This window comes from Neodiprion lecontei, chromosome 3, assembly GCF_021901455.1.
Source record: "Neodiprion lecontei isolate iyNeoLeco1 chromosome 3, iyNeoLeco1.1, whole genome shotgun sequence".
Lineage (NCBI taxonomy): Eukaryota > Metazoa > Arthropoda > Insecta > Hymenoptera > Diprionidae > Neodiprion > Neodiprion lecontei.
This window is the reverse complement of record NC_060262.1, coordinates 17,681,267-17,695,138: the sequence shown is the minus strand read 5'-3', so window position 1 is coordinate 17,695,138 and position 13,872 is coordinate 17,681,267. Positions and strand designations below refer to the sequence as shown.

Sequence of the window (13,872 nt, the reverse complement as noted above, 5' to 3'; positions counted from 1 at the left end):
AAAATTTCAGATTCCCATTTACGGACGTTTCGGAGATAATCACTGTATTTTATTTTTCACGAGAGGACAGCAAATATAAAGACAAGTCGAAATTCGCCATAGAACTTTCCTGCCTAAGACTAATACACTTTTGTTCTCACTAAACTGATGAAAAATTAAAATGGGTCAAATCGTAAATAGTCGAAGTAGGAGGTTGCTCAACTTGGGATGGAATGCCCCATTGGTAATAATTGTTTTGGTTCATGTTATCTACAGTCAGTAATATTTTCAATAGGTCACTTTACAGTCCATACGTCTATAATGACTTTTTTTACGAGAGATAGTTATCCCCGCTTCGAAGCTGTATTTTTAATATTCCCTACTCCAGTAGTTTGTTCGCAGACTATATAACAGACAGAGTTCCACAGTTAGGTAACATACGTTACTCAGAACTTGTCAACAATTTCTTGCCAAGCAGTTACGATGGTCAACCCGCAATATATCTATACTTTAATTTACTTATACGTGTGTATAATATTCAATGATTTCTCTGCTGATGGAGGTAAGTCATAATAATCCAGCGTGCCTGAAAACCGTGATTAACCAAGGTGATGCGATTTTATAAATACGAGTGACGATTGCGAATGACCACCAACTTTTGTACACATCCTGGTTATTCAGGTTTCTTGGCATACATTATTATTCTATTCTTGCCTGATGGTTTTTTCTGGGGAACACTGTACACGGCAGAAATTTTGATAATGCCCACGAAATTATGATCAAGGAGACAAAATTTATATTCGCGTTGAACGACATTTTTAGTGGATCAGATTGATTTTAATGGAATTTTAATGACAATATAGACCGGAATTATGTTATATTATGAAAAGCAATCCGTGAGATTCAGAGTACAACCTTTGTTAGTAATGGGTGAATACGTAGCGTTTTCAAAGAAGAAGTGTGTAACGTAGAACATCATTCTTCATGGAATCTGTTTGTTCACTAATTAATAATTCACGTGGTATGCAGAATATTAAAAGATTATTATTTTTTTTTTTTTTTGTATAATATCTGCAATGTCGGTAATAGTGGAATTGGAATAGGTGGTACATCACGATTTGTCAAGGATTTTACGTGTTATCCATGCATCTAAATATGTTCAACTATTAAAATGATGTCGAGAATATGTTTGTGAACAAATCGTATAATTTTTACCACCTTCGGAAACATTTATTGTGTGGACGATAACGCTGATTATCATATGGCTGAATCCAACTCAAATCATGCAGGCCAGCGGAGGTCATATTCCATAATTGCTTGTAACTGAAGCATGTTATTCTTCGCCAAAAATAAGCGGACATGTATATTTTATTATTACGCAAATAAATTTTTCATGCCCGATAACGATTTTTTCAATGCATAATTTTCGAAAATATCCGCCAATTTCGCAATTTTGGAGCTTATCTAAAAATTCTTGTTTTCGAGTAGCTGGAATCTTACACCTCGTCTAATCGGATATCAAAATCCGAAAATCTGCAACATTGCAATAAATATAGCAATTCGAAAAAAAGGCGTTCTTCTGAGAAAGCCCTGTTTAGATTTATTTGAAGATTTAATATGTTGTGGTAGGGAGTATATGCCAATAACGATTTTTTTTTATTTTTCAAGATATTGATTTTTTTAATTAATTTTATTTGGCAGCCGCATTGACATTGTTAGATACGCTCCTGAATGGTATAAGGTAAGGTAATAAAAAGGCCGGCTCCATTGGATGTAATTCAATTCATCATTTCCCTGCAGATGCGAATTGCTGCGAAAATAACATAATATCAGTTTTTGAATTTCCTAGAAGCTCTTTTCAATCGATTCACTACTTGGGATCGCATGTGAACTTTATTTTTCATGCCGAATATTTTTGAACAAACACGAGAGTCTTACACTCGATTGCTACAATTATTTTATTGCATCATTCTTACCGATTCTGAAAAATGAAACATTATTTCTTATTGTTTTCTTTGTGATTTGATCGTAATTTTGATTATGAATTCGATTATGTGAAATAATTGGAACAACCTAATGTAGGAATCTCGAGTTTGTTCAAAAATATTCGGGACGAAAAATAAATTTGACCTGCTATCTCAAGTAGCGAATCGATTGAAAGAAGCTTCTACGAAATTAAGAAAACTGATATTATATTATTTTCGCAGCAATTCGCATCTGCAGGGAAATGATGAATAAAATCATATTCAATGGAGAAGGCCTTCTTATTCCTTATACGACTCAGGAGCGTATCTCACCATGTTAATACGGTGAAAAGTTTTGATTTTTATTAACAGACATATTTCTGTTAACAACCAAAGGTTCATTTACGGGTACCTGTTTCATAGTATCTTTAAAACGATTTGAAGAAAAGCTGGAGCACTAGTAGGTCGTAAATTTTCAGCAGGGAGAAACTAATTCAAGTGTATCATAGTAGTGATATGAATAGCACAGGTTTTGTAACAGAAGTTTTAGTTAATTTTAGAATTTAAAGTTTAAAAAAATCATTCGTGAATGTAACTTCAGGGTGATAGTTGTATTGGTAACTGACACCACAAGTCTTATCATTTTCATTCTTAAAAAGCACTGCAGTCTATTTTATTTTACGCGTATGAATCTTCAAGGAATTTCTTCTTTGAGATTCACGCCTACAATTTCAAATATACGGTAAAACAGATTTTGTTAACTCTAAATGCAGAAAAAAATTCGTAAAATGAAATAACGGTGCTAAGTAGTTTGAGTCTCCGCGCTCGTACGATAGCCATATTTTCGTCCACCAACCAATAAGTAGACTACAAAGCTTGCGCCTGCGCAGTGCGTCGCTGACCCTGCCAGGTTTCACCGTTTTCTAGCAGGATACTAATAAACAGAAATGTGAGGGATGATGGTGCAGTCACCTCACGAACTGCTGCTAGATACACCTGATTGTCCTCGAATCAAAGAAATACGAATATTTCGTTGAATTTCAAAAAGCTAGAGTATGTATAATTAACAGGTAGTTATCAATTGAACGTAGCTCACGTATCCTATGGCCGTGCCACTCTAAAAATTTGAGTTCCCTACTGAAAAAATCTCAGCACGAAAAACTCAGAAGTGAGTCAAATTTTGCTGGCGCATGGAAAAAGCGGTTTTTTTTTTTTACTGGAACACAGGGTTTTGGGATTGATTTTTCCATAATTTATCAGGAAGTGGATAACACATTAATAACGGTGAAAATTTTTCCCATAAGATATTTATATTTTTGTAATTTTTTTTATCTCTATAACGATAGGAAAATAATTCGTGTTCAACCCTCAATTAGGTCGAAATAACAAACTTGGATGTGACATTTTTCGCGAACGGTGAGGTCTAGAAAGTTGAAACTTGGTGAACTCTTCATCTTAGTACACACTGTAAGACGTAAAAATTTCAGATTTATCGCCTTTTTGACGTCCGATTTATCCTACGAATTCAGTATTACGATTTTTGGGATCGCTGAATCCAAATCTGAACCGAGATTTTCAAAATTCAAATTTGAAATTCGCGACCGAAAACATCTGAAGATACAAATTTTTATCGAAATCCACCTACTTTTCAAATTTTTTCCTACCATATTGGATTCGCAATTGTAAATTTTTAAATCCGATTTCAGATTCGGAATCGGCGACCTCAAAAACGATGATTTACCAAATTACGTTCAAATCGACGTAGTCGAAACATATTTTTTTCAAATGCCCAAATATGTGTCATGGGACAAAAATGGCACGACTTTTTTCTGCCCATATGTGTGTCACTGACAATCAAGGAGTTAATTTCCCATAATAATGTGAAGGCAAATTATTATTTTGCATCGGTTTATCCACAATCTTGAAAGTTCATTTATAAGTAAATAATGATAACGAACCACGTGTGACCATTGACCCTTGATAAATAATACGTAGAAACATGAACTGATAGTGAAGTTAAAAATTGCAGTTATTAGACATACTCGGTCCAGGAAATTCACTAGTTTTATGAAAACGCACGGAAAAACTACATTTCTTCACCATATTCTCCACGACTGTAGAGATATATCTGAATTATCTGAGAATTTTCGTCTACATCGATCACTCATAATCAGACGTAAGAGTCAAATTTTTATGAATCAGCTCCTACGGAAAACGCACAAAAATAATACATTGTTAATTAAAAATAATCTGTTAAAAATGGAAATTTTAATCAAGAACTATTAAAACTGCAGAGAACACGTTCAGGAAGTTGCACAAGAAACTTGAATCGCTCTGTCTGCATCATTTGTGAGTAATCAACCCAATTTAGGCAAATGTGTCAGTTCTCTGATTCCGCGGGGCTTAGCTGCGTAGTGTGGCTGGTGGAAAGGCTGACTTGCGCTCGAAACCGGTACTATTCCCAACAGCGGTGAAGCAGCGAACCTCCTTATGCCCATTAAAAGCAATGCACACGTGAAATGGTATATTGTGTTACTAGTGCGGAAAGTGAGCTATGTCCGATGAGTGTAAAGCTTCCACCGTGAGCCACACTGGCGAGTGCTGCAATGGCACGAGTACTATAATCCAGTAGTCCGTGGACATTTTGATGTCAGATCTTATTCACTATGATATTCACAGAATCGGTTACTTGAACCGAGTGTGAACGTTGCGCTCTGTTGCAATAAGCATACAGCTTTAAGCTATATGTCTATTATATGTAATTCATTTTAAGACTAATCTGATATCCAGTTTTTTACCTATTATTAATGATAATAAAAACTACTCACGCTCAGCAAGAGGGACCAGAAATAAACAATGTAAGTTCAGAAAGATATTATTCCGTTAAGGGGTTACATTCGGTCACAACTTTTCAAATATCGATTTTATTTCTTGCACAGTATAGTAGCTACAATATCTTTTACGAATATTGGTGCGCAGAGCCGATGTCAAATTTGCAAAAATTGAAATAGTTATGAGCACTTGAGTGAAACAACGTAACGGTGTGCGCGTCAATAATGCCAAGTTCAAGGCTAGAAAGTTCAGATCGTGAGAAAGCTGCGAATGCGGCAGAAGACTGCCCATATATCCCAGGAATAGCCGATTCAAAGTAAGAGAAATTCCCATTTCGTCTGATACAAGATGAGCCTCAAAGCCGAGGTTAAAACTTCGAATGCGTTGACTGAACGCGTTTATCTCGCAACTTCATTTCCCGAAAGATGGTCGTAACTCTTCAACGCTTTTTTTTAACCACTAAATAAACTGTAGATATACGATAATAGTATGTATCCTAGTAGCGATCAGAGGTAAGTCTGCTTACGGGCTGCAACTGCAGGTCTGACATCAGAATTTGGATTGCTCAAGATCTCGCCAAGTGGCAAAAAGTCACTGTCAGGCAAGATTTCTTATCGACTCTGTGGAAAGACTTCACACAGAGCCTTTTCAAATTTTTGCAATTCAAGACAAAGCTACTACAGTAATCACTGTTCGAAGGTCAAATAAATCTATTTCTCATTTAACTCGTTAAAAATTTTCAGTTTTACCTGTTTTTCGAGGCTATGACCCGATGTAATCCCTGAAGAATTTATACATACGGAACGTTTAAGAGGTAAATAACAAAAGACAGGTTTGAAGATGAATAAAATATGTCGTCCGTTTCATTTTTTAATTTCTTCCACACTAAGGATTGTCCCGCCCTCTAGGCGTAAGAAATGACTTTTCTACATAAGGATGTACCCCATAGGAAACCCACGGTCTCTGACAGCCATTGAATGAGATTTAGCACGAGATCGGTCCACGGGTTCTTGGACTACCAGTGTGAATACAGAATGAACCTAGGCGGAGCGTTGTAAACACACGAGTCAGATATCGGCCATCCACACGTGTGATACAAGCTGTTTTTGCAAACACTTCCGAAGATTAGTTTGATTTGAGAAGTAGACGAATGTATGTCATATAATGATTCAAAAGAAATAGATCAAAGGCAAGCAATATGGCTAGCGACAAAGGCTCAGCTTCGTGAAACGTACCCTACTCAAAATTTCGGATGGATGAATCAGGTTTCATCGAAATATTACATGTTTTTTGTATTCGGTCTCTATAAGGACCAATTTCAATTATATTATGCGATAGAGTCTTTATACAGACCAGACACAAAAACAGTATGCGATTTCGATAAGACCTGATCCATCCATCCGACATCTGAAGCAGGTTCATCTAAACACGCAAACTTCGGATTGAACTCAGCCCAATGACGTCATTGGCAGCGCGTAAAGGAACATGCGATGATAAAGCCCTGTGATGTAGAATTGAGAAGTTCAGTTCAGCACGTATGCGTTAGCGTCTTTTTGCCGGACTCCGCAGAAATGGGGCATTTTACGCACGTTCCAAAGGCTCCGCAAATTTCACTTTCTGAGTATACGTTGTAAAGCAAATACTTGTTCAAATTTCTACAGAGGCCTTACCCTTCAGTTCAAAAATCAAGCGCGATTGGTGACCATCTCCTTTACAATAGACTTGGGTGAATTTCGACCGGACCACCCCCTAAATTAGCTCCAAAAAATTGGTACAAATCCATATCAATGCACATTGCACATCCTTTATCTCAACCTTAGACGCTCTTGTCAAAATGCTGAATTTCGCTATTTCAAGTACATACTTATCTTTCCACTTGCGCTACGCATGAACCTATGCATAGTTTAGCATGGAACAACTATTTGCCAAAAAATTTATAGCTGTAGAAAACTAGTGGACACTGATGTTATTATTTTCTCACAATATTCGGGTCATGCTTGATGCAATCCGTAGCTTTTAGGCATTTTATGTCAGTTATGCATTATTAGAATCGAACTTGTTTCAATTTTACAAAATATTTTTACGCATTATTCATAAAAAAAAACGTTCATATAAGGCACACAAGTTTATTTATTCGATGCTGAACTCTAGTCCCGGGTGAAACGGAGCTGCTATGCGGGGCTCCAGGTTACCAGGTAGAACGGCTCCGTGACTCGCACTCGTGTTCGGCAGCCAATAATCGACGCTGTATATATATATTTGCATATGACTAACATGTTCTTATTTCTTACCATGCAGATGTTGTATTATGAAGTATTTTTGAAGGTCCGAGACCCTGTTTCGTTGTGATTAAAAAATGTACTCATTTCAGCGTGTGATAAATCGAAGTGTAAGGGTCCACTCAAATATTACGAGGATATAAATTGCGTACCGACCTATGGAAGTGAGGACAGTTGTTGCCCCATCAAATACAATTGTCAAAATCTCGAAGGAAGATCCGCAGAAAAATGTTATTTCAATGGACACGTATACAACATGGGTGAAACACTCAGAGAAGAAGATGCAAAGCCATGTGATATTAATTGTGTCTGCGGGCCAAGTCTGTATGGCCGGTAAGTAGAATCGCATAATCAAGGCGATTGTTGTAGTAACTGAAGTGATCGATTCGGAAACTGTTTACTTGTACTAGTTTCAGGCGATATTTGATTCTCTAATATCATTATTACAGCTCAAGGTTTAGTTGTGCCATAGTCGATTGTTTCCACCGACCGGAACCTGGATGTTATTTAAAACAATCGCTTAATCAATGCTGTCCCGGACCTGAAATATGCCGTAAGTAAATATTTTTGAAGCACAAAGCATCGATACCGATACAAACATGAAAAAAAAACAGATTAGACGTACAAAGTTCGACCATGAAGTATCTCTGGTATGCTTATACACTAGGGTGGGTCAAAAAAATCAAGTATTTTTTTTTTTGGATTCGACACACGAAAACTAGTTCCTAGCTACCTCTAGAAAGTACTTACCAAATCTAAGCTCTTAATATTAACGGGAAGATTATGCTCATCATAGTTTTCCATTTTCAATTTAGTCTTATATAAAAATGGCCATATCTTATCACCAATAGATTGTTAAATTAGTTGCATCGTCAATATTTATAGAAAATTGAACGCTCTACAAAAATGGTCTCTTATACTTTTTTCATTAATCTAACCATTTAAAAGATATTCAAGGTGAAAGGTTGAAGTATTTTAAGGAAAATAACTTTTTGTTTTGAATTTTGTAACTTACTAAAAAATAATTATTGTCAAATGAGTTTCAGATATTTTCATAGGAAATTGAACGCTCTACAAAAAAGGTTTCTTGTGATTAATCGATTACTGTAACCATTTAGAAGATATTCGCAGTAGAATCCCAATGCCTGTTGATTTTAATAGTTTTTAAATAATTATTTCCAATTTATCCATTTATTTGATGGATTTTGAGATAATTTATGATCTATTCCAGAAAGAGAAGGTTTTTATTTAAGAAATATCATCAAATATATCAGCAGAAAAAAAAAATTCTATTTTACCATATGAAATTTTATAATTCAATACAGTATTGATACAAAAATATATTTTTTCTTTTTGTTTAAGTTATAAAAATTGACTTTTATTGCAATTCGGAAATTTTGCTCGATGTTCCTTGACAACTTGCAATAAATATTGAAACTGGTCTTCGTTTTTTGTCAAGCATTGGTTGTATTCAGATACCAGCGCTACTCCACGCTCTGCTGCGTCATTTACAACTTTTAATTGCCTAAAATAGTCTTGATTTTCTTTATAACTGTCATCGGAAGTCCACAATTCAATGTCAAGATCAAGAAAATCATATGGTAGGTCGAATATTTTAAATAAATTCAATGATCTCTGAGAAATAAAGTCACTCAAATCCTTTTGAATGATTGAATTTATGTTCTTTCGATCGATTTCAAATCTTTTAACTTTAGATTTAATACCATCTCGAGTTTTTACAGCTTCGACTATTTTCTTTTTCATATCAAGTGGAACAGTATTATCAAACAGTGATAAAATGGCGAGTTCATCATTTAAATACCACAAATGTGAAGTCATTTTGTCAATAGTTGCTGATGAAATTGAAGCATCAATCTTTTTGTATTCAATCAGTTGTTTTAAAAATTCTAAATCGTTATTAGCAGCTGCAATCGCAGAAGTTGATGAAAACCAAGCCTTCAAATATACCATTACTGTAAAAATGCAAATCTGCCGTAGACTATTCAATTCTCTGGTAGTGAGATCAAACTCATCTCTAAAAATAAATATTTTTAGGCTATAGATGGCCTTCGCCATCCATCTTGCATGATGAAATATATTCTCAAACAAAAGATAAGACATAACTTGCAAACTGTCATTCTTTCGAAATAAACTCAGATTCTCATGAATATTGTAAAAATTCATAAATTGAATGGATAAATTGGAAATAATTATTTAAAAACTATTAAAATCAACAGGCATTGGGATTCTACTGCGGATATCTTCTATATGGTTACAGTAATCGATTAACCACAAGAAACCTTTTTTGTAGAGCGTTCAATTTCCTATGAAAATATCTGAAACTCATTTGACAATAATTATTTTTTAGTAAGTTACAAAATTCAAAACAAAAAGTTATTTTCCTTAAAATACTTCAACCTTTCACCTTGAATATCTTTTAAATGGTTAGATTAATGAAAAAAGTATAAGAGACCATTTTTGTAGAGCGTTCAATTTCCTATAAATATTGACGATGCAACTAATTTAACAATCTATTGGTGATAAGATATGGCCATTTTTATATAAGACTAAATTGAAAATGGAAAACTATGATGAGCATAATCTTCCCGTTAATATTAAGAGCTTAGATTTGGTAAGTACTTTCTAGAGGTAGCTAGGAACTAGTTTTCGTGTGTCGAATCCAAAAAAAAAAATACTTGATTTTTTTGACCCACCCTATTATACACTTAAGAGTGGTGGGAGTACAGCTTGGACGGTCTAAGATCATATCTATTTTTAGGAGTATGTTTGAAGAAAATCAAACACTTGGAGCAATTCGAGTTTCAGGGATTTATCATTTATAGTTTCAAAAACATTTCAGATTTTTTACACTGAAATTAATAACAAAATAGCGGCATGGCGCATATAAGTATAGCGAATGACTCCGAATTGGAGAGCTTTTGCGGTGGCGCATCTCCTGACATCACTGTCCAACTTGTAACAGATAGAACATTGTTTTAGAGTTAAGAACAACTTTTCGGAAGTTGGAAAAACTTTTTTTCCAAATATATGTATACAATCATGAACAAAGAATTTCATTTTTCGATCAAAAAATTGTGAAAAATTTGTATTAAATAATTTTCAAAGATCAAAATTCAAAAATCTAGCTACGAGCTTAAATCGATCGACAAGTTTCAAAGATTTTGTTAAAATTTCCAGATGATCGGATAAAAACCGATAAGTCTGCGCCACCGAATTGAAAACGTGGTAGTTCAGTGCTTATACGCGTCATGGCGTCATTTTGTTATTAATTTCAATGAAAAAATTCCAAAATGTTTTTGAAATCTTAAATAATAAATCCTTCAATCTCAAATTGCTCTGGTGTTTTCATTTTATTTAAAAAAGAAACTCTTAAATATAGGTATGACTTTAAATGGCCCAATCTGCATCCCCCCCCCCCCTCCCGCGACTGCCTTAACTGTACAAAAACAATTTACGTTAGCAAACCGTACAATCAACAGAGGACATCCCGGTGATATGACACGAATATATTAGAACCTTCAAGCGATTTTCGAGGAATAATTTGAGTTTCGCCGCTAGATGGGGCAAAACTATCGTTGGGTGACCATTCGTTCTTGCGTTATAGCTTTGTCATTACATTCACGTCACATAAAAATGCACATTACCCCGAAATATCTCGAATGACGATAATTTCCCGGAAGTTTACTTGAAACGTAATGTTTAGGACTGAGTTCGGATCCGATATCTAATCCTAATTCTGATTCCTCGTGAAAAATCTTTGATATTTTATTACCAGTAATCTTTCGTAAAACGTTGTCAGTTCGTGATATTTAGGGGTCCCATCCTTTCCGATACACTCTGTACAAATTAGATGCATAAAAACACAATAAAAATTATGTTTTCCGACGTCATGTTGGCAGTAAACCGGAACTGTAGAGCCAACACTGAATTTTTACCTAGTTAGCTAACTCGAAATTGGTGAAAAATTAAAAAAGTGAAAGTAGTTTCATCGGCTCTTCAAATAATTCAGTTGTTTTCAACTATATTAAGGTATGCCTATGTAAAATAATGAACGGACAAAAGCCTGTTCATGGCGATTTCGAACTAAATATGGTATAGTACTTTTTTACGACACCTGCTCTGGAAGTTGACGTTTCGAGCGCTGTATGTCATCTCCGAAATACACAATAATCGCATACTTGACTATATGTGTTTCATAAACGCACATGTTCGGTTAAGTATCAGATAACTGCACAGATTCCACCTAAACTATACCACTATAGAAATATAAGCACACTAGTACAGTCTGTATTAAACTCACTCTATCTTTTTCACTTTACTAGAAACTACTCAAACGCCATCTGATGCCGCTATAGTAATTTAAGTTTTAAAATTATTATATTCCTCTTAAATTCGACTTCCAGATCAGTTTTTGTAAAAAATATTGTATTCTACGTGTCGGATAAGTAGAAAATATGACAGTCGTGATTACTTATCCCACATGTAGCATAAATAACTATGGAAAATACGGTTTGAAATTACGAAATACATAATGAGATAGGAAAATTATTCGTAAGGTTCAAACTATGGAGACTGTCAATTCTTATTATACAAGAAAGCGGTAGAAAAATCTTACAATTTCACATACCAAACCTGCAGTTATCGTGTAACTGTTCGACTTAGTGACTTGACCGTGATAATTACTTTTTTGTAGCTGAACGTGACACCGATATCCCACGGTGTACAGTTGACGGAAAAACATACTTGGATGGTCAGCGATTCACGCCACAATCAGATCCAACACTAAATTGTGTTTGTTCTGAGGGATACGAAGGTTCGTAAAATAATTCAACTTACTTAAAAAATAAACGTGTTTAAGGATGATGGCTTACTCGGTATTTATAAATGAAAACTATAACTTTAGATATTAAGATTACTCTTTTTCTGAATTCATAAAACACTCTTTAATTTTGTATTTCGATGTTATTTGCATAATTATTTTACTGAATTGCCATTGTTAGCATTTCGTTATTCCTTATTGGGTCCAAGAGGTAAGATCAAATTTTAAATTTACAATTAGATGAAAATGTATGACCACTCAGCGTCCGATGTAAAAATTTTCTGTTGATAATATATTTTTATTTCAGGAAAAAATGTTGAGCCATTCTGTAAACAACCGGAACCATTTAGTTGTGATGTAGAACTGCGTCACTCTGATGATATATATAATAATTGTACTCCAGTATTTTACAGTTCGCAAAACCCAGCTACAGACTGTAATTTTTTTTCTAGGTGCCGTAAGTACGAAAAACAGGTTTTCAATGTACATGTTAACTCTGAAGCACAGTTTTTCTTAACACTATCATCTACTTTTCATCTGCTTCGGTGATAGAAGAAAAGTATTGGTTGAGGTCGAAAATCACTTTTTCTAATTTCAACGAATCTTTATGTTTTCGACCCTTTATAATCCGAAGTTGAAGTTTTTAAAAAATGTCAGTCTGGATGTCAGTGTGTCGGTCTGCCGGACAAACCATCACGTTTATCTATTCCATCTTATTACTTTTTCAGAATAAACGGTAATATTTTTCGTCATTATATATTTAGTTAGAAAAAAATGTCCACATTTTTTTCTAATTTTCGTTCCAATAGTTTTCCGTACGGCAACCAACTCCTGTGCATTTCGAATTTTTCATTCACTGTTTTCGAGATTATCGCGGAAGTTTGTCGGACAGACCGACACCCTTTTCATGGTGATGAAAGGTATGGCATAAAAACTGGTTTTCCAACTTCTTTTAAGATAGTTGCATGATTTTGTCACTAAAATTACGACTAATCCGTGTCAGTCAGTACGCAGGTACATATAAAAATCAATATAACGATTTTTGATATTTCAGAAAACGAAAATGATAAAGTAGTAAAACCAGAAGGTGCGACTGCAACTACTGGGGTTTCAAATTCGGGTGCAGGTAAATTTATAGATTAAATAAAAAAAATCAAATAAGAAATAGATAATGATACAGTTCCCCCTACCAATTTGTGTACACGAATTACTGACCTCGCCCAACCTCTGAATGTGTAACCACATTATATTTCTTTTCAAGTAGTGTATGTTTCTGAATTCCAATATATTGAATATGATCAAGCAGAAATTACTATTGCCGTGATTAATTTTATTGAAGTATCACCTAGGATTACAATTTTTATTTGTGCCGCACCAAAAAGTCACATTTCTTCGTCCATAAAACTGAAATCTTGCAGAACTGTGTCACGATTACAATCCTGTTTTTCAGATTTCACCTGCAGATTTGGAAACTTGACAATGAACGTTGGAGATGAACTGAACTCGGGAACAGAATATAGCTCAGTTTGCGTTAAATGCATTTGCGAAGTACCGCCACTTCCCACGTGTCAACGACTCCCCGACAACGAATGTGACGTCACTGTTCACCCTAACTTCGATTGATTTTTGCTGTAACTGAAGATGCGTGTTATTGTTGGTTATTCAGATGAAAACTGATGTTAAAGCTTTGCAAAAATATTGAAAATAGTGAAGCTGTAGTGCAAATGCTATCATTTATGGTTACCGATATTTCTTTACCAATAAAGTAAGTGATCAAATGAAATACCTGTATTACTTTCCACGTTCATTTCGTATGCTACTTTCGCACAGATACGTTGTCTAACTGAAAAAGTGCACAGAGTCCGAAACGCTTTTCATATCAAACATACCCTATACCGGGACTTGTTTTAAGACATTGTTCAATTTGAATTTCTGAGATGCTGATACAGGCTTATCATCACGTGACTCGCTAAAATTA

General features: G+C 34.7%; 1 protein-coding gene across 2 annotated transcripts; it reads left to right on the top strand.

The window, feature by feature from the left end:
* The first annotated feature begins 407 nt into the window (after positions 1–407).
* Positions 408–13,677, top strand: LOC107228232 (kielin/chordin-like protein). 2 transcript variants are annotated; one of them, XM_046733491.1, is made up of 7 exons: positions 408–541; positions 7,147–7,387; positions 7,504–7,607; positions 11,769–11,888; positions 12,202–12,351; positions 12,949–13,020; positions 13,345–13,677. In XM_046733491.1, the coding sequence occupies exons 1-7, from the start codon at positions 463–465 to the stop codon at positions 13,515–13,517; spliced, it is 939 nt and encodes a 312-aa protein (XP_046589447.1). In that variant the 5' UTR covers positions 408–462; the 3' UTR covers positions 13,518–13,677. The 2 variants fall into 2 exon arrangements, with proteins under 2 accessions (XP_046589447.1, XP_046589448.1); XM_046733492.1 differs by lacking the exon at positions 12,949–13,020.
* Positions 13,678–13,872: the final 195 nt, after the last annotated feature.

Bases quoted from the DNA above. Each gene is read 5' to 3' on its own strand.
- LOC107228232 (XM_046733491.1), top strand. From the start codon at position 463: ATGGTCAACCCGCAATATATCTATACTTTAATTTACTTATACGTGTGT. The intron at 7,388-7,503 runs GTAAGTAGAATC...TCATTATTACAG, and splicing joins GGGCCAAGTCTGTATGGCCG to CTCAAGGTTTAGTTGTGCCA. The intron at 12,352-12,948 runs GTAAGTACGAAA...TTGATATTTCAG, and splicing joins TAATTTTTTTTCTAGGTGCC to AAAACGAAAATGATAAAGTA.